The sequence below is a fragment of the Halichoerus grypus genome, chromosome 4, assembly GCF_964656455.1.
Source record: "Halichoerus grypus chromosome 4, mHalGry1.hap1.1, whole genome shotgun sequence".
NCBI classification, from domain to species: domain Eukaryota; kingdom Metazoa; phylum Chordata; class Mammalia; order Carnivora; family Phocidae; genus Halichoerus; species Halichoerus grypus.
This window is the reverse complement of record NC_135715.1, coordinates 175,071,479-175,091,907: the sequence shown is the minus strand read 5'-3', so window position 1 is coordinate 175,091,907 and position 20,429 is coordinate 175,071,479. Positions and strand designations below refer to the sequence as shown.

Genomic DNA, 20,429 nt, shown 5'->3' with positions numbered 1-20,429 from the left:
GTGATCGCGTATTGCCTTTACATCCAAGAGAACCCTGGACGGTCGTCGGGGCCTCGGGAGGCGCGCGCAGAGCGGGCGGACGCGGGCGGGACCCCGGGCGGCCCCCAGCGCCCCCTGGCGGCGTCCCGAGGCCCCGCCCCACGGGGGGCCGGCGCGACGGGGCGGGGCGCGGAGCCCCAGCCCAGCCCAGGCCCGCCCAGCTCAGGCCCGGGCCGTGCGCTGCGTGCGGGACTCGCTGCGCCTGGAGGGAGGTCGGGAGCGAGGCCGGCAGCGCACCGTCGGAGCGGCCAGGCAAGCCAAGGGGCCGGGGCCGGCGCGAGTGGGGGGACGGCGTGGGCCGGCGGGGACGGGGCCAGGGCTGGGGCGGCGCCCCGAACTTCCTCCGAGTGCTCGGCCCGGGGAGGCGGCTCCGGATGAGAATCTGTGGCCCTCGCCCTGGGAGTTTCGCTTTCCCGCCGGCGTCCGGGCGGCCGAGTGGCGCCTGTTGGGCGTTGGGAGCGGAGCAGTGGGTTGTGGGCACCGGCGAGCGGGCCAGGGTCTGAGGGTGTCACGTCCCCCTCCTTCTGGCGCGTGTGTCGCAGGGCGTGTCCACCGTACGAGCCCCCGGCGTGGCGGGCTGTGCGCGGGAGGAGGGCTGTCAGGGCCCTGGGCCGGTGCGAGGGGGAGGGGAGCGGCCGGGAGGCTGGTGCCAGTCTAGGCGTAGACAGGTGAATGAGTATGCGAGTGGGGGGAGGGGGCCTGGCTTTTGGGGTGGAAGCAGCCAGCGGCCCACCGTGCTTGGCGTGGGGAATGGCCACCCCTGTCACCATGACTTTGCCTCAGCCCGCCTGCTTCCAGCCACTGTCCCCAGGCGGGGTTGGGAAAGCAACAAGGAAGTACTGTCCTCGCGCCCTCTCTGGGTCAGCATAAACACCCGACAGGAACCTGGGAAAGGGGAAAACAAGTGGAGCCCCGGGAAGGAGCCAGAAGACAGCGGGAGGGCAAGCAGGGGAAGGCTGCTGGGAGGCTTGGCCCTGATCCCGGGGTCCCGGACCAGCTCTTGTCCTCTGGGGGTCTCCATCCTCTCACCCCCCTGTGGCCTGGCTGTGGGATCCAGGGGGTGGCCTTCTACCTAACGCCAACGTCGGCCATGGGATAAGTGGGGGAAGGCCTGGGAACTAGGGTCAGAGCCAGATGTCATGGCAGTTCCCTCGGGTGTCCAGTTCTCTGGGGCTCTGAAATATTCATCTCACTGGTGAGCTTTGGTTTCAAAGGCCAGTGGTGGCCCGGGGAGCCGCGTGCTGCCTTGGGGCTGCTTTGTCTGGGCCAAAGGGGCAGCCGTACTTTTTCTTCACCTGCCTGCTGTCCCTGTCTCTCTAGGCAGGGGACCCAAACAGAGGGCCAGTTTGTAACTTAGAAAGAAGTGGTGGGCCCACACAGTGTCAAGGGCACTGGCTTCCTCTGTCTTCTGGTGCTATGACCTCAGGGCCTCACTTGTAAAAATGGGCACGCCAGAGAGGTAATGATGGGTTACGCCGTAAGTGTGGGGAGTGCTTCGTGTCATGGGCTGGGGTAATAGCCACCTCAGCTCACACTCCTCCCATGGGGACGGAGGCCTCAGCTGGAAGCTGTCCACCTCAGAGCACTTCCACCCCCCAAACTTCTCACCCTGGGTCCTTCAGAAAGAGCAGAAGCCCCAGAAAAGGAACACACACTCGTGCCTTCGGAGCGCTGAAGTGGGAGGGCCAGAGCGTGGATGCTCCAATAGCTCTCGGGGAAGAAGTCCTCTGCTAACAGTATGGTTAACACTGATGTGAGCTTTCTTGAGTATTCTGTTGGGAATGCCGTGGAGGGGATGGCCTTGACCGGATCCTCCAACCCTAAGAGTCTGGGATTCTAGACCAAAACCTGGGTCTTGTTTGGAAGTAGAGATATTCAGAAGTCCACAGGCCACAGTGCCGACTACTGAGAGTACTCGATGCACTGGTCAGGGAGGAAGATAAGAATGAGTCCTTGTATTTAATGATTTGTATTTTTCCCCATTACATATAGGTGATGTTAGGGGATGCCAGTCTCCTAGTTCTGTGCTAGTTGAGGATGTCCCCCAGTCCTTGACAGTAGATCTCACTGTGGAGATAATAGCAGCTGTCTTGGGGGGTGGGCGGCGGAGAGGAGAGGACCGGACCCTCGCCGGGATCAAGCTGACTCAGAGTGAGGGGACATACTTGTACTTCACGCGACTGCTCTGAGGGCTGTAAGGACAGGGGTTTTAAGATATGAGGAGTTAGGACATGAATCATTCTCAGGGCTGGGTCTATCTGTAAAACAAAGGTGGACTGGTCAGGATCCCACAGGATATTAATTAGGTGTGCCCTGATAAAAATGTTTCAGGCTTAAGAAAGTTTAGAGGGAAATTCGGTTAAACAAAGTTGAACAGTTTTTGCTCACTGCAGGACTGCTCAGAGGCTGAATATGCCATTGTGCCTTGGGAATCTCTGAAAGGGGTATGGATTGTTTTTCAGACTTCTCTGTTTCAGAACTCGTCCATTAACATCTCCTGGGGTGGTGTTCTTTAGAGCAGTCCAGGAAATGCCTGCTGGATGAGTTTAGCTCTCAACTCCATGGTTCTGGGTAATTACTCCCTCCCCCCACTCTCCCATGGGGGCTGCTATGGGGAGGTAAAGGAGGCCAAGGGAGGTCAATTGCCTGGTGGCAGGGTTAGAACTGGAGCCCAGGTCTCCTGACCTCCCTCCTGCTGGTACTCTTTCTTGTCTACACTGCTAACACTGTTTCCCTGCAGGCTCTGGGGTAAGTGAGCACCTAGGAAATGCTGGCCGTAGGTTCCAGAGGGCAGTATGGGGGCAGTTTGGGAGGAGAGGGTGCTAGGGTCAGTCCCATCCCCTGAACATGCCATGTGTGTCTGCCTCTGTAGATGGGGAGTAAGCCCAGGTGTAGATTCTTTAGGAAGCAGGTCATTCTGCCCTGAAACCTGCTGTGCTCTGTTAGGCTGCTCCTTCGGAAGCAGAAGCTTGTTGGAGTTGGAATAGGCTTGATCTTTTGGTTCAGTGTACCTGTTTTATGGTGGGGAAAAGAGAGTCTGGGGATGTGGAGTGGCCCACCCTGACTCACAGCAGAGTTAGGACCCGGACAAGAACTCCACTCCCTGCCTTCTAACCCAGAGCTTTGTCGTGGACTGACTCTCTCCAAGGGAAAGGTCTTCACTAGGTCACCCCGCCCCAGGTGCTGGCCTGTGCACGCAGGTGGCTGATGGGGGTGTCTCAGGAGCTTGTGTTCCAAGCAGGTGTAAAAGCAAAGGGCTGGAACTCTAAAATCAGACGTCCAATCTGGGTTCAAACACATCTCTGCTGTTTGCCGTCTATGGGCCCCTAGATGGGTTTTTCCTCTGAATTTCAGCTTTCTCCTCTGGAGAGTGGGGATAAGAATATGCACCCCGGAGGGCTGTTGTCAGGCTCAGACCTGCCTTAGTAGCCAGTACCGGGTACCCAGTACTCACTGCGGTAAGCGTCTCTCTTCCTTCCTGCCTGCCCTGCCCACCGCAGGGAAGGGTTACGCAGTTCCCGTTCTCTACGGTGGCTTGCTAACTACGTCTGCCTCTCCTCCCTCCTAATCTGGAAGTCCTCTGGAAAGGCAGGAGTTGAAAGGCAAAGGAGGAGGTGGCTAGGGGCTCTGTTTCTGATTCCTCCTTCCTTATCTGCATTTCCAGGCCGTTGGGACCAGTGACGTGGCTGGGGTCACTGAGCTTACTGGCACTGGTGACACACTTCTACACTGCCCCCCCCAGTGAAGGGTGACAGAGCTGTGGGGCCTGGGTCCTCCCCTGCTCTCCAGGGCTTCTCTCCCTCCCCACCCCTCTCAGCCTCTGATGGGAGAGAGGCCGCCCTGGGCTCTAGATCGGGCTGGGAGGGAAGTCGTGGGTCGGCAGTCTTATCTATTTCTGAGCAGGGGGGCACGGAGGATGGGGGGTGGGGGGGAAATGACTTGTCGTGGCTCCGCCTCAGCTGTGTGTGTGCTTGCGTCTGTTACTGGGTTCTCAGGCAATGGGCAGGGCTGGGAATGGAAGTTCCAAACCCATGACCTAGAGGGCCTTTTGTGGGCTGGGCCGGAACTTTCTTGGTATTGGGGTTTCCTTTTCTGTCAGGCAACCAGGTGATTTCTAAAGGCCACTCCAGCTCTTACGACTCAGGTTTTAGATCCCCTCAGAGTCATCCTGTTATTCCCAGAAGCCAGGCAGACAGAAGGATAAGTTGATTCTGGGCCTCTTGGCCCGTGTGCAGCAGGCCTGGTGACTTGCCCAGACACTCCTGGGTGTATCTTTTTACTTCTCTGCCCTGGTGGCTCTGTGCTGGGGCCGAGGCGGGAGGGGAGTGGGGGGCCGGTTCCTGGGGGTGGGGGAGGGCTAGGAGAGGTGGGCGTAGGTTGAAGGAAAAGGGAGGGAAGGAGACTGGCATGAGACCAGGGGCTGTGCTCCCGCGCCTGCTGGGGCGGTTTCCTGAGATGCACACTCTGAGCTATTCTTTCCATCCTGGCTCTGGGCATCCGTTCCTGGCAGAGAGAGGAAGGGAGGCTGCCTGACCAGTCAGCTGCTCCTTTCCACCCCTCCCTCCGAGACACACACACACACACACACACGCACGCGCGCGTGCACACACACACACACACACACACACCCTCACCCTCTTGCTGCAACCCTTCTGCGTGGATTCCAGAGCCTTAACCCTCAGGTGCCCCCAGGGGAGCCCGAGCCTGGACCGCACTGAGATGGCTCCAGGGGAAGGAGATGCTTCCCCCTCAAGGCTGTATCTGAAAACCTTGACAGCCAACAAGTCCTGTGTCTGAGCCCACCCACTTCTGCTGCCAGGATGGCTGGGTCTGGAGGAGAAAGGAGAGCTTCTGGCACCTTCCTGATGGGGGGATTGGGGTCATGAGGATGGAGGAGCAAACTTAGATCTGTAACATGGCAGGGATGGGGCAGAGTTAGAATGTCTTGATAACAGGCGTGGTGAGGAAGAATGTTCTAATGATTGAGGCTGCCTGCAAGTGATCAGCCTTGCTCCCTGTTACTGGAGTGTGTTCAGGAGAAGCTGAATGCCTACTGTGTTTTAGGAAAATTCAGGCTTCCAGTGGGGAGCCTTAAAGGTCCCTTTTAGCCCCTGGAGACTGTGAGCTCCTCCACTAGCTCCTGGCAGAACCCAAATGACCCGATTCCTGGTTTCTGGTCTCTGGATTGTCTTCCTCCTCTTTCCCCTCATTCCTTTTCGACTCCATGTTCTCCAGCTCCCACCCTTAGTCATAGCTACGAAAGTTAACACTGACCACTTCCCCCTTTCCCTACTACCTAGGCAGAGGCCAGCCCCAAACCTCATCCTTAGCTGAGGCCTCAATGACATGGAAGGGGCCAGGCCCCTCATATAGCTGGGCCACAGTCAGTTGGGCCCCACCTGGCCCTGCTCGGAGGTGAGTGAGGCTGAGCTTAGCCACTCCCCTGACCCCGCCTGAACACCGTCTCCCTCTCCTGTGCCCAGGACTCTACCTCTGGAGAGCCGGGATGTAGTCCCAGCCCCGGGCCCAGCTCCATGACCATGGATAGGTCACTCTACCTTCCTGTCCCGTTGGTAAAGCGAGGGGTTTGGCTCGCCTTAGATGAGTGGGCTTGCTTTCAGCTCAGGCAGTTAAGACTGTCTCTGACCACCCTCTTCACTTCCTGGTGGTTGTTTGGGAACTGGGGTTGGGGGGCGGGGATTATAGAGGGGGCTGAATAGCTCAGTGTCCACTTGCTATGTAAGCCTTCTGTTGTTGTTAGAGTCTTAGATGGGTAGCCATGAGATGTGACGGGAGGCTTAGATAGACAGGCTGTCCAATGTGGGATTAGAGCATGGGCTCTGGAGTCCGTCTTGGAGCTCGGGTGTGGACTTCATCACACCCTAGCTAAGAAACCTTGGCCCAGTGACTTAATCCTTTCTTCATTTGTAACTAGGGTAACATTATCCACCCTGTTGGACTACTGAAAGGATTAATAAAATAATAACTAAAAACAGCCACCATTTACTGTTTTTATCAGGGGTCAGGTACCCTTCTAAGTGCTTTATGCATATTTTTACAATTCTGTGGAGGGTACGATTATAGTGTTAAACACATTTTCCAGGTGGAGAAACCGAGGCATAGTGAGATGAAGTGGTCTAGTGCCAGTCTCTGGTAAGCATGGGCTGGTGGCTGAGCCCTCAGAGAACTGGACTGTGACCTGCTGATGTCCCCAGCAGGCAGGTCTACTGGTGAATTCCTCTGAAACCAGAAGAGTCAGAGAGGGGGGCAAGGGCGGGGCGAGGGAGTCCGTGTGCGTCCGTAGCCTTCTGAGCTGGAGCGGGCCCCCGGAGTCCTGGTGGCCCCTCCAATGCCGACCTTTCTCTCGGTGATTCACCCCGCACTCTGGGGCCGCAGCCCCTGTGTCTGGGAAGGGACCTGTTGGCCTGGCTTGGCCTAGAAGAAGGAGGGAGGGCCAGCTGCTGGCTGGGCAAAGGGCAAGCCCCGCGTAGCTGGGTGCCTCAGATAATTCACGGTCGGCTAGAGCTGGAAAGGAGCTCACAGATCATCTGGCCCATGACACCTCATTTTACAGAGGTGCACCCTGAGCAGCTGACAGGGCCGGGTCATGGCGACATCACTGTGGTGGCCCAGCTGGGGCTTCCGACCACCGGGCCTTCCCTGCCAGTGTCTCTTGGGTCATGTTCGGCCTGTTCACCTGCGTGCCACCACCCAGATGGACCCGGGGCTGAGATGGCCATAATAATGACAGATAGCCCTACTCCAAAGGTGACCTGTTCGGACCTCTTCCTACAAACAGGACGCCATTCTCTTGGTGGAGTTAGAAGGGGGCTCCTGGAGAGGGGCGGGCAGGGGGGTGTAGGGAGAAGGAGGCTTTGGCCTCAGGGGAGGAGAGCCAGTTTGTGTTTCTTCCTTTTTAAAAATCTACAGAAATTTCCATGTTACAACTATCTATGGTAATTTCCCTACCCTTACATGGGACCACAACTTTCCCACAGCAGTTAGTATCTCTGTTTCTGAAACAGCACTCAGTGTTTGGTCTTCTCCTGTTCTCTTTCGCTCCTTATCTCCTCAGGCCGCTCTCCTCCACTGTGCAGACCTTCACCACAAGCCTGCTGTGGACACGTTGGGTCGCTGTGTCACACCCTCACTGCTAGAAAGGTCTTCCTTATTTCTGACCTGACACATTCTTGTTGTGCTGGTGTCTCGGCAGCTTTCCTCAATGTAACCCATTTAGAGAGCTGGCCTGTTATGCCACCCCTCCGCCCTGCCCCTCCCTACCACCTTCCTCTCTGCACTATCCCACTTCTCCTGAGAGAGAAGAGATAAGACAGTCCTTCATCTGATCCCTGGACTCTGCGGAGTACCCTAAAAAGAGAAGCCGGTTCTCTCTTCCTTCCAGCAGAGGTTCTGAGGATGTCTGCCTGCCTGGATCTGGGGGGTGCTTCCTCCCTGGGGGGTCCTGAAGGTCTGCCCCTTGGGAGATGCTGTAGGAGGAGGTCATGGCGCTGTCAAGGTTCACCCTAACCAAGGACCTAGGGCCTTTCTGGGACCTCCTCCTTAGCTTTTCTCCAGCCCCGATCTTTGCAACCTCAGAGGGGACACCAGGCCTGGGGGACATTTATCTGGCCTAAGAGGCCTCGAGAATGTAGCCTAACACAGAGTGTGAATACCCAGGACCCTGAAGGCCTCAATTCTGGTTGTGCCCTCACCTATTTCTGTGACCCTGGGGAGGCACAAGTCCCTTCACTGTTCTGTGCCTGATTCCCTTATCTGAATTGAGCGTTTGGGGCCATGCAACCTGGAGGTCCCTTTGAGCTGTTTTGGGGGTTCCCTCCTCCTCGTTCCTCAGCCCTGCCCCGGCTGTGGGACTCTTCCTGCTGCAGAGAAGGTATGGGCAGACTCCTCAGCACTCTCTCCTCCCCACTAGCCACGGCCCCTGCTGGGGAACGCGGGGATACCAGAGGCCCCGGCGTTCAAAACGTGTTTCTGTCCCTCCGGGGGGGTTCGGGGCCCGCACACACTGTCCTGCTCCCAGCACACCCGGCGGATGTGCCTCGGCTGTTATCTGAAGGAACCAGAAAGTCCTGTCTCTGGCCTGCCCTTTTGTGCAGCTTCCCAGCCCTGAGTGGCCAGCCCAGGGCACCCACTTGCCCAGGCCTCTCCGGCGTCCCCTGACTCAGCCACTGGCCATGGGCCCGCTGCCCTCCGGCTCCGGGCCTGGTGGCTCGGCCCTGGGGCTAGCTTGTTGTCCTCCGCGTGCCCCCCCTGCCCCCCACTTTGAACCTTGGCTCCTCCCCAGCTCTGCCTTTCAGGCCCCATGCCCCTGCCACCTGCCCTGGGGGCTGGGCTGACCCCTGCAATGGGTCCCAGCTGGCCGTGTGACTCACCCCGAGGCTTGGCTGGGCCAGCAGCCTTCTTCCCTGGTCACTGGAAGCTTGGCTTAAACAAGCATGGGGTGGGGGTTCCCGGGCCCGCCCCCTGCCCCTCACACCAGCGGTGCCCAGTGACTGCTCTGGGCTCCTGCACAACCCCCGCCTTCTGCTTTCCGGGGGCATGAAACTGCGCAGGAAGGAGGGCCGGGGACAGAGCTGGCATGAAGGCCGAGGGGCGGGGGCTGAGCTGGTGGCGCAGGCAGCACTGTGGGGACCGGGAGGATGGCCCGTGGGCACAGGATGACACACGGGGGTCGTGATTAAGAGAGAAAATAGGAGGGTCCCCTCTCCACAGGGACAGCCTGGACTGGGGCCTGGTGAGCTGGGTCTGGGCACTCCTGACTGCTTTTCTCATCTCCATTTCAGGCGCCAGCAGCTGGGGTCTCCCCTCAGCCCTTGAGCGGCCATGTCCAACCCCAGCGCCCCCCCTCCGTATGAGGACCGCAACCCCCTGTACCCTGGCTCTCCGCCCCAGGGGGGCTATGGGCAGCCGTCCGTCCTGCCTGGGGGCTACCCTGCCTACCCCCAGCCTGGCTACGGTCACCCTGCTGGCTACCCGCAGCCTATGCCCCCCATCCACCCGATGCCCATGCGCTACGGTGAGTCCCTGAAGGGAGCCCTGGCGGGGGGGCGATGGGGCAGCACTTGTCCCACACGAGCCACCTCTTTTCCTTCCCTCAGCTCCCTGTTTCATCCCTTTTTTCATCTCCTCTTTAATTCTTTCTGTTTCCACATCGTTGTTACCTCCCCACTTGCCCCCTCAGCACCTTGCCCCCCCAGCCACCTGCTACCTCCCCACTTGCCCCCTCAGCACCTTGCCCCCCCCAGCCACCTGCTACCTCCCCACCTGCCCCCTCAGCACCTCGCCCCCCCAGCCACCTGCTACCTCCCCACCTGCTCCCTCAGCGCTTCGCCCCCCCCCAGCCACCTGCCACCTCCCCACCTGCCCCCTCAGCACCTCGCTCCCCCACCCCAGACGCCTGCTAGCCCCTTCATTCAGCAAGGAGACCGAGTCCATAGTCACACACCAGAACTTACACATCAGATGAGAAAGTGGCAGGATGCAGTAACTAGTTACTTCAGAGTGGCTACCTTAGGAGGAAGCCATTTCCGTGTCCTAACTTTACAGGTGCCACCTCTGCCCCCAGAGTCCTCCCTTAGGAATTGCCTTTAGAACCTGAAACACTTTTTTTTGTTTTGTTTTGTTAATATTCTTGGTGCTAACAGGTCCTCATCTGTTAAGGTAATGTCTGAGTTTTGCAAACATCCAGAAGTTATTTGGATGTTTGATAAATGTCATGGCAGGTAAATGCCCTGTCGGGTCAGAAGTGAGACATGAGATGCAGCGCCTTTTTGTGAATGGCTCACGTGTGGATTCTGAAAGCGGTTCCTAAGGAGGCACTGAGGGAATGTTTTGAGCCCCGCAGCCTCTGGAATGCTGGGGCATGGCCAGCCCTCAGCTGCCCGTACGTGTTCATACGTGTTCTGGTGGGGATGTTAGCGCACCGGTCACGTTCACAGTCACGCCTTGTCCTGGGCACATGGACCCCTGGCATCCCTGAGTGCTCAAGCTTGCCGGATGGAGGACATGGCCCTCACTCTGTTCTCCACCCTCCACACACGTGCTCTGTGTTTCTCCCTGCCTTTCCTCCTTTCATTCCTGACGGCCCTGGCGTCCTGCCGCTGATGCCCCAAGCCCTGCCCATGCCTGGCCTCCTCACTAGGTCGTGACCCCTAGATGGCAGGGACCATGTGTGTTCACACCCCAGAGCACCCAGGTGTGGGCCGGACACCCTCACGCAGGAGCCCTCAATGAATGCGCACTGATGGATGGGCTCACACCTAAGGCCCCTCGTGACAGGGACACACGGCTCCATGTGGTGCCCAGGCCAGCCCTGGGTCACTCTGAGGGCGTCTAGAGGCCCTGGCTTGGGTGAGGAGCTCCTGAGTTATGGCACCTGTCTTTTGGCTGGAGATACTGGAGACTCTGACATAATGTCATGCAGGCTTTGGGACTGAGGCCACGTGTCCCAGTCCCCAGTTGGTCACATGTGATCTGTTCCCCCAGGCCCAGGCCAGGGCTATGATGGGGAGGAGAGAGCAGTGAGTGAAAGCTTCGGGCCTGGAGAGTGGGATGACAGGAAAGTCCGGCACACCTTCATCCGAAAGGTGAGACGCGGGCTGGGAGGCCACTGTCCCCGGGCCCCTTGGGCGGTGGGAATGGGGTGGGGACGGGGTGCGGGGGGCCAGGCACTCTCAGCCCCGGGCACTCATTCCCATGGAGATATGCTGCCGCCTTCCAACTTTTTTCTAGCTCTGCCCTGCCCTCGGGAGGGGCCCCAGCTCCTCCTGACCCATGTTCCCCGCCTCTCAGTCCTCTCTTCCTTGACCTTGTGGCAGGGGACAGATTCAATCTAGGAAAATCTAGGCGGGCTCTGCCAAAGTGTCCTGCCCTCCCCAAACTTCTTTCTCCTGTGGGACTGGAAGCAACTCGAAGCCAGAATGATCATACTTGTTTATACTCCTCCTCTCCCCCGGCTCCCGTGTGCACAGCGCCCTGCTGAGTAGGCACAGAAACTGCTGTGTGAGCGTGGAGGACTACCTGGTAGTGAGGCAGGGGGAGGAAGCAGGGAAGCGAGGCTGGCCGTGGGACATGGCGGGTGGGGAGAGATGGCAAGGAGCAGCCGGAGGTGGGGGTCAGCCCTGAGGGTGTGGGTAGTCTCTGAGCCAGACTCCTCACTCCGGGGTGGCCTTCAGGACAGGCGGCAGCAGGGAAGGGCCCCTGAGTGGAAATGAAATAAGAAGAGATCCTCCAAAATTAAGAAAGAGCCCCCTCCCTGCCAGTCAGAGAGGGTCTTTGGCCTCCTGGGTGGGGGGCTGGCTGCTTCCTGGGGGGATGGGTGGGACGATGACACGTGCCGCCCCCACCCTGGCTTGCGTTCCAGGTTTACACCATCATCTCTATCCAGCTGCTCATCACGGTGGCCATCATCGCTATCTTCACGTTCGTGTGAGTCTGAGGACGCTGCCCCGGTCTTTACTGGGTCCCCTGCGGGGTGTGCGGGGTGGGGTGGGCCCTGTGCTCAGATGGACCCCGAAGGGAAGTGTGGGGGGGCCTGGGCAGGGAGGTAGCCAAGCCTTGTATGACTCCTCTCCCCTCCCATCCTCCCCTGCTCCACAGGAAGCCAGTTGGCGACTTCGTGAGGAGAAACCTGTATGTCTACTATGTGTCCTAGTGAGTCTCCGCTCCCCTCTGCTGTGTGTGTTGGGAGAGGGGGGCAAGGAGATGAGGGGGGACCACTGACCAGCTTCTCTCAGGGCAGGGATCCAAATACGTTTTGAGAGGGGCCCTTCAAGTTGCCAGCTGTGCTGGGGAGTGTGGGTGTGTGGGAGGGGCCAAGTGAGGAGTGACAGCACCACAGAGCGCCTGGGAGCAGGGGTGGGGGACCGGCGGCAACACGCATACTGCCAGCGGGTCCCCAAGTTCTCTTAGCTTATCTGCCTCGGTCTCCTTCAGCCTCCTTCCTGGCTAAACCCTCCGTCTCAGAGGTTCTCAGTGCCCTTGGCTGGGGTACTCTTGTCCTGGGTGGCTTCCCCTCAGGCTTCCAAAGGGTTCCATGGGCCCCCAGCCTGCCGGCCTGGGGAGTGCTGCCAGGTGGGTCCCGGAGGGGGCCGAGGGGTGGACCGGGCTTGTGGGCTACTTCATCTCTTTCTTCCCAGTGCTGTCTTCCTGGCCACCTATCTGACCCTCGCCTGCTGCCAGGGACCCAGGTGAGTCCCAGACAATGAGAAGGGATGGTGGGGGGCAGGAGGGGGGGACCAAGTGTTTGGGGAAGAAAGGGGATCCCTATAGCAGCTGCGTGGTGATGGGCGCAGCTGAGGTTCAGGTGTGTTCAAAGTCCCTTGCCTGTGTGTGACCGATTCAGTCGTGTGGCTGTTACTTTTACGGTACCTCTGCAAGGTATGGAGCATTTTAACCATTTAACAAATAGGAAGCACCCAAGGCTCAGGGAGGCTGAGGAACTTTCCCACAGTTAACACAGGCAGGCCGGGTAAAAGCTGCAAATGGATCCGGGTCTTTGTGGTTCCACAGCCTAGGTCTGTCCCATTGGCCCATGCTGTCCCTGCACAGAACACCTGAGCAGGTCCCAAAGGCCATGCCAGCCTCCCCGCCCCCCCAAGTCAAGGCCACATTCTCCAAGCACCTGAGCCAGAACGACCTGCTGCTGAAAGAGCCTCTGATACCTGGCTGGCCCCAAGTCACTTAATCACGGTCTTTTTCCCTTCAGACGCCGGTTCCCATGGAACATCATCCTGCTGACCATTTTTGTAAGTCAAGAAGGGGTGAGGGAGGGTGGGTCCCAGGGAAGGGCTGGGGACACAACCGTGGCCGATGTCCCTGGCTCTCTCCCCAACCCTAACCTGACCCACGCCCTTGGTCTCCTCGTGGCTGCCTCTTTCCTGCTCAGTCACGTGCCCCCAGCTCTGGCAGTCCACCAGGGCCGTGCCTGCAGGGGGCCCGCCTTTCTTACGTGTCCCACTCTTATCTCTGTCCTCCCCTCAGACTCTTGCCATGGGCTTCATGACGGGCACCATTTCCAGGTACACTCAGGGACAAACCATCACACTCTTGTGAAATGTGTATTATGGGGGAGTGGGGCATCCCTGGGCTGGCGGTCCTCTGCATTGGGGGGGGGATGCCGGGCAGGATCCTTCTAGAAGTGATAGTTTTGAAGTCATTCCTATATGACTTATGCCTCTGGCCTCTCCGAACTCCTTCTTACCCTCAGTGTGTATGAAACCAAAGCCGTCATCATTGCAATGATCATCACTGCTGTGGTGTCCATTTCGGTCACCATCTTCTGCTTCCAGACCAAGGTGAGGGTATGGGGAGGGGTGGGGGGCGCTTCCCTGGCCACCCCACCCCCCTTTCTTTATATAAACCTGGCCCTCCAGGCTTGGCACTGCAGCAGGCCTGCCAGGGCCCAGACCCGTCTACACCAGGGATTTCCCTTAAGAGACCCTAATCCCCTTCCCTTCCTATCTGCACCTGTAAAACTGTTCCCTGTGTCTGTCTTTAGAATATCATGGTTACTCCCGTGCCTGCTAGGAGGCGGCACTGGGATTCCCTCGTTGGGGAGGCGGGACAGTCTGGCTGGGCTGCTGGTTGTGACACTCGTCTGACAGGTGCCTCCTTCTCCCTTTCCGGCAGGTGGACTTTACCTCGTGCACAGGCCTCTTCTGTGTCCTGGGAATTGTGATGATGGTGACTGGGATTGTCACTGCCATTGTGCTGTCCTTCAAATATGTGAGTGTCCTGGGAGAGCTGGGGTCAGCGAACCTAGCACTCGGAGGAGACTTTCTGTATCACGTGTTGGCCAGGCCTTCTGGAAGCTCAAAACTGGCTAGCAAAGGCTCCAACACGGGAGCACCATCATTTGGGTTAGGGTAATCTCTATGTGGAGATGAGAAGGCCCTGGGAGCCGTAAAACCTAAGGCCCTGGATGGCATTGCAGAATTCCCGTGGGAAGTAGTGGGGAGATCTGCCTGGCAGCTTAGGTTAGGTTCTAGAAGAGAGATGGGAGAGGCGCCCAGGACTGAGAAGATGGGCTTGTATGGAAGGGACCTGCGAGGGGAGCACCGTGCTGTGAGGGCACCTGCCTACTGGACCATGGCTGACCCTGCCCTTCTATGAACAGGCACCTGGAGGGCTCCAGGATTCTGGCAGTCCTTAGGGTGGCTGGGGGCTTCCTTCCCAGGCTGGCTGCAGGAACCATGACTGAGCACGGACTAGGCCTGGGGGAAAGGGGACAGGGCTCTTCAGCCAGTGCTTGCCTGGCTCTGTCTCTCCCGGAGCTACAACGCAACCACTGCTTTTTTCCAGAAGTACAGCGGACACTTCTGTACCCTAACTTTGGAGATTGGTTTCATATGACCACTGGAGGATGGCCTCTGTTTTCTCTGTCCAAATTTGTTACTATTCTTTTTTTTTTTTTTTTTTTTTTTAAGTAATCTCTACACCCAGTGTGGGGCTTGAACTCACAACCCCGAGATCAAGAGTTGCATGCTCCACTGAATGAGCCAGCCAGGCATCCCAAATATGTTACTACTACTAATTTCTTCCCCGATCTAGAAGGCAGAAGTGGTCCTTTCATGTAGCTAGCTTCCTGGGTCTCCCTGCTCTTCCCTATTCTTCCCAGAATAGGGGGAAGCTGGTTCTGAGGGACTGCCTGGGTCCGTGCTTTGCTAAGATTTCTAACACCATCCCTGTCCCCTCTCCCCAGATTTACTGGCTCCACATGGTCTATGCTGCTCTGGGGGCCATTTGCTTCACGTTGGTGAGTAAGGCCCTGCTCCCTCTCGGCGGGGGAGCTGAGGGGCTGGAGGGGAGCAACTAGACAGACAGAGCATGAATTCGGGCTGCTTGGGAGGCAGGGAGTGGGCCACAGTTACCTTTCTCTCTCTCCGCTGTCGAGATGACTGATGTTCTGGGCGATCCTGCCACCTCTTTCTTGTTCACCCGCCAGCTATGGAGCATACCCAGCAGGCCCTATTACGGATGGGGGTGTGTCTCTCTCCCTTTCTAGACTCTGAACCGATTGAGGGTAGAGACCACGTGCTGTGCTGTTCGTTAACGTGTCCCTAAGCATACTGCATGGCACGGAGGCTCCCAGGACGGATCTGCTGATGAAATGAGAACCAGGAAGGAGCTCCGGCCACAGAGCCCCTGGGTCCTCACGCATGCCTTCCCTATTCCTACAGTTCCTGGCTTATGACACGCAGCTGGTCCTGGGGAACCGGAAGCACACCATCAGCCCCGAGGACTATATCACTGGCGCTCTGCAGATCTACACCGACATCATCTACATTTTCACCTTTGTGCTGCAGCTGGTCGGGGATCGCAATTAAGGAGCACCGCATTCTGCCCCACCGTGGGCTCCCCCTTCCCTAGAGGGCTGGGCCCTGTGACCGGAGTCTGGACCTCAGATCTCTTTCCTTCCCCCTCCAGTAACATGCCCAGTTTCTGTTCTGTCCTGGAATGGGTGGCCTCTCTGGTGATGGATGCGCAGGTTAGCTGTCGGGCTGGAGGAACTGGGGACTAACTCTTGCCTTTGATAGACCCAGAGGGGACTAGGCAGATGTACCTTCTTCCTCCACCCACTACATGGCACCAAACTCTTCTCAATAGCTGGGGTTGCAGGGAAGGATAAGAAGAGCCTACTCTGTAGCCAAAAAGGAGTATGAGAGGTAGAAGTGACTTTGAGGTGATGAGGTGTCCCCTCCCACCTCTGCCATAGGCTTCTGGGCTCTGTAGCTAGAGCTATTTCCTCCCTCAACCCCCAAGTCAGAGAGCTTTGTCCCCAGCCTCCTGGACTCCTAGGCCATTGTCCTGTACTCCTTTGACAACCCTTCAAGCTCCTGAAGGTAGAAGAGATCTGTGCCCATGGGTCTCCCCTGCTTCAATCCCCGTTTTCGATGGCATATACATATACTGTTTATTTGGAGCAGGGGAGGAAGAGGGGAGTAAGCAAAGTCAAGCACAGGGGCCAATACAGAGTGGCATCTACCCTGGGCTTCCTCATGGCTTCTGGTGGTGGAGAGGACAGGCTTGTTCGCAGCCGTCTGGTCCCCATTCTCCAGAGCTGCCTGGGGCCTCCCTGGCTGCTTCTGAGATCTCTGGTCAGAGAGACCTCTTGCTTCCAGTGCCCAAGCTGCTCAGAGCAGAAAGTGGGGAGCAAAGGTCAGGAGATGGGGTGGTTTGTAGGACTGTAAGTGTGGCCAGGAAGTAACGAGGGTGAAGAGAGGCCAGGGTGGGGGCAGGGGAAAGGCTCTGGGGTCTTCCGCCTGGTCTGAGGGATATGAAAGCCTCCTGTGGTATCCATGGAAACTTCCGTGTTCTTATGCTAACCTGGGGAGGACCCTGAGCGAAAGGAGACTTCCGCTCTCAGTTTGTACTGGGGTATTTCAGACTTGAGCCTTATCTCTCCAGCCAGTTGCCACTTTCTTCGCAACACCTAGTGCCTCAAGCTGGAACGGGAGGAGGGGGACAAGAGTCAATCTGTCGGTGGGGGTGGAAACCAAATTAGCCCAAGGATATAATTAGGACTTCTCTTAACTACTTGGTCCTAAATATATCACGCAAAAGGACATAACTAGAAATGTAATAAAGTTTTATGTTTAGGAGTTAAACCCCTATCTGGCTCTGGTTTCTTTGCTTTAAGGTGGGAGCTCTGGGAGTGCTGGTTTGGCTCTGCCCAAAGCATCCGCTTCCTACCTCTGCCTTCCGGCTTGGCGTCTTCTACCTTTTCTAAGATAATCAAATATATTTTGCCCCAGTGCTTCCTGGTGATGGATGCAACAGACTGGTAAAGGTTCAACCCTGCAATATTGGGTCTGGCAGGGACCGGTCAGAGCAGTGGCACATGACCTTTTCTGCATCCTGGACCCTTTACAAATGCACATGAGAGCTATGAACTCTCCTCCCCACAAAGCTGTATGTGTTCACACGACTTCACATGTGGGGGTGGGGGGAGATGAACCACAGGTTCAAGTTTAGAACCCATGCCTTAGAAATCACTAGTCCAGGGCGCCTGGGTGGCTCAGTCATTAAGTGTCTGCCTTCGGCTCAGGTCATGATCCCAGGGTCCTGGGATCGAGTCCCACATCGGGCTCCCTGCTCCGCGGGAAGCCTGCTTCTCCCTCTCCCACTCCCCCTGCTTGTGTTCCTGCTCTGTGTCTCTCTCTGTCAAATAAATAAATAAAATCTTAAAAAAAAAAAAAAATCACTAGTCCAATCCCTGTTACAAACAAGGAAACTGAGGTCCAGGGTGCCCAGTCACTTGGACCGGACCAAGAGGAGGAGTGCTTCCCCCCCCTCACTCTGAATCCCTTTTTGATTCTTTTTATTTTTCGTTAGAGGCTCAGTGAGACCCCACCCTCCTGGCCAGCAGCTCTGAAGGCTTGGTCCCCAGGGCCTGAGCCTAGGCTTGTTGTACTTAAGTCTCTGTAGTCTCCCCAACCAGCCAGCCAGGAACACTGAGCGCTCCTGTGAGAGGGAGCACATGTGAGTAACCAACCCCTCCCTCGGACCCTCCCGTCCCAAGGATTTCACAAGCCCACTCCTGGTTCCTTTGCGCTCAAAACATTCCAGGACTTTATTTGCCTTTGGCTGGCTTCTGAGGAGGGGCAGGGCAGGGGGCTGGCAGCGCCCTCTGGCGGACCTCATAGGCAAGGACCGGAATCTTGGCCAAACCCAGAGGACTTCAGTCTTGGAGGCCACAGTCAATACAGTCTAGGGGAGGGTGGCAGTGTTCCTCAGGCTTGCACCCCCGACCCTGCTTCAGGAGACGGGGCATGTTGGGAGGAGGCCCTGAACCTCTGGCTCTCATACTCGCCCGTGTTGGATGCCCGCATGTTCTGCCGAGCCTTCATCTGCTTCAAACGGTCCTTGTCCACTTCCCGCTTGGTGAGGATGAAGAGGAGGATACCACAGGGGAAGCCGATGGCCCTAGGGGTGGGGAGATGTGCACGGGATTTGGGGAGGGGCCAAGCCTGAGCCAGAGGAGCTGGGGCAATCTCATTCCAGCTTCATCGGTTGCACGAACACCGCAATACCTCTCGTGTCTCTGCAGCCTCCGCACTGGCTGCTGGAGGGCCAAAAGCCAATCAGATCCTGCTGCCACACTGCTTAAAACTCTCTAACAGCTCTCCGTCACTTCCTGGCCAAATCCAAACTCCTAGGCACAGCACAAAAGGCCCAGTGTGGTTGGTCCCCTGCCCACCTTTTCATTCCTGTCCCGTATAGCTTGAGGCTCCTTGACCTGAGAGCCCTGCGATCCTGCTATACGGACTATGCAAGATTCTCCAGATGGCCCATCCTCCTTCCCTCTCCAAGTGTTGGCAAAGGTTCCCTCTGCCTTAACCGCCCCACATCCCCTCCCCGACTCCCCTTCATCTGAGTAACCGCTACCTGGGAGGCACTTTAGTGTGGGGGGAGAGGGCATGGAGTCATAAGACCTGGTGAGAATCCCACCTCTGAACCTTACCTAGAGTTCCCTCCTCTGTGAAATGGGATGTAATTAAAAAAAAATTTTTTTTTTGTATTTTGGGTTTAGAGGATGTAACATTTATCTCAGAAAAACTAAAACATTACACTGTAAAGTACTGGCACACCTCGGGTGTGGAAAAAACTGTTAATTTTCCCCTCCTTTCCTTTTAATGTTGATCAACAATACATATTAAGGTCAGAGTCAGATCCAAATAACGAAGTATTGGACACCTTCTAGATGCTACTTACACAACTAACGTAATCTCACATGATCTCAATGAAAGAGCTCAATGGGCTTTCAGCCCAAGCTCCCAAAAGAGAGAATGAGGCCAGGGACCCAAACTCAAATCAGATTAGCTCAGCTTACTACACCGAAAACCCACTGTGTCTCCAATTCCACATACTTTCCCACCTCCCTTGCGCCATTCCTCTGAGATTCCAGTCCTCACGCCAAGCAGTTCTGTCCCCACAACCTCAGATTCAACTCACCACCTGAAACTTGAAGAACTTTCTGGGTCCCGCCCTCCACTGTGCCACTCCCCATTGGTGGGCAAAGAGTTTTAGTTAAAACTCACCAGGCGAGTCCCACAGCTTTCATGGGGTTCTTGCCCCTCTTTCTGGGAATGTATTCCAGCTCAGGGGATAGGGGCTCCGGCTCCTCCTTGCACTCTGGGGAGCTGTGGCTTTGCAGTGCCCGGGTCCTGTTCTGTGAGGCCTTGTTAGCTGTGGCTCCTGAGAGAATCCCTGCGGATGGAAGGAAGGAAGGTCAGTAAGAGAGGATGAGAAGAAAGCCCAGGGGAAGAAAGGGAGAGACAGCAGTTTGGAGTAACAAGTGCCAGGGAGAATCCAAAGGGAAAATGGGAAAATTGCCATCGAGGTGGCACGTCTGGAAGCCACTTCCACGTCACTGCGGGCTCATCACCCTGGTGCCAGGAGAGCGAGCTTCGTTGTTCTTCATCTGCTCAGACGACAGGATGTGAAGGACTGCAGTGGGGCTCACATAAGTCGTATGAAGGAAATCCGAGGAAAGGTTTTCAAACTGCAGGATGTTAGCACTGGGAGCTTAAAGGTAGTCTACTCCATCCCCTTATTTTATAGAAGAAGAAACTGAAGCCCCGAGAGCCGAACTGCTTCGCCCAAGGTCAAACTGCTAATTATCCGGGGCTAGAACCCAAGCCTCCAGAAGCCCAGGGCTCTTTCCTCTGCACTGCGGTGAGTGTGAAACACCTGGAGCGCGGGAGTCTAAAAGGCTTCCTCGGAGCTCCCTCTCGCAGCATGACCCCACAGGTGTCCCGTAACTTGAGGGCAGGGGGATGGGCTGGGTGACCTCTAGAGAGTATCTTTGAGCCCCTTGACTCTTTATGATCCTGCAGAGGGGTGCAGGCAGGAATCGACAGCCATGACCTCCTGCTATCGCTGGTTGGGATGTATAAAAAAAGGGGATCCCCTGCCGTCCTGCCCTCCCCGGGGTCCCTCTCCTTACCCCGGAGGACGCGGGCATTTCTCGCCCCCCGGCCCTTCAGCGCCGTAGCAGCTACCACCGCCGCCATGTTCAGATCCCACCCCCCTTCACCGCGCTCCGCGCCGGGAATTGTAGTTTGCGTAAGGGGCCTCCCCCGCTCCTTCCGTCCTGCCTACAGACCAGAAACTACATCTCCCAGAAGCCTCCGAGGGGACCCGGGAGAACTACCCTTCCCAAGAGACCCCGGAGGCGCGCACGCTCGCTTGTTTCCCTCCTGTTGGAGGCGGAGTCAGGCCGGGCGGAGTTTGGGTTCTCCCCGCCATGCCCCGGCCCCTTCTCCCAACTCTGCCCTGTGACTGGTGGGTCGGCCAGTTAGCCCCCTTCGCCATTGGCCTAGCGGCCGTCGCTCTTCCTGCCGGGGAGTCGCCTACGCCTACTTCCTCCC

The 20,429-nt window shown here is 57.3% G+C and overlaps 2 protein-coding genes across 4 annotated transcripts in view; one reads left to right on the top strand and one right to left on the bottom strand.

Annotated features, from left to right (window-relative positions):
• The window catches only part of PNKD (PNKD metallo-beta-lactamase domain containing), a 59,355-nt gene extending 39,205 nt beyond the window's left edge, over window positions 1–20,150 (bottom strand). For 2 of the 3 annotated variants that reach the window (XM_036083100.2, XM_036083101.2), the window contains exons 1-2: window positions 20,006–20,150; window positions 19,098–19,266 (exon numbers count right to left, since the gene is read on the bottom strand). In XM_036083100.2, the coding sequence (XP_035938993.1) occupies window positions 19,098–19,266; window positions 20,006–20,072 (236 nt within the window). In that variant the 5' untranslated portion in view covers window positions 20,073–20,150. Of the gene's footprint in view, window positions 1–17,600; window positions 17,983–19,097; window positions 19,267–20,005 lie in introns of those variants that run through there. The other variant, XM_036083106.1, reaches the window with a different exon arrangement.
• TMBIM1 (transmembrane BAX inhibitor motif containing 1) lies at window positions 184–16,668 on the top strand. Its single transcript, XM_036083108.2, has 12 exons — window positions 184–291; window positions 8,841–9,073; window positions 10,543–10,643; window positions 11,420–11,484; window positions 11,656–11,709; window positions 12,195–12,245; window positions 12,764–12,803; window positions 13,039–13,076; window positions 13,265–13,352; window positions 13,687–13,782; window positions 14,759–14,812; window positions 15,237–16,668. The coding sequence occupies exons 2-12, from the start codon at window positions 8,881–8,883 to the stop codon at window positions 15,381–15,383; spliced, it is 927 nt and encodes a 308-aa protein (XP_035939001.1). The 5' UTR covers window positions 184–291; window positions 8,841–8,880; the 3' UTR covers window positions 15,384–16,668.
• Window positions 20,151–20,429: the final 279 nt, after the last annotated feature.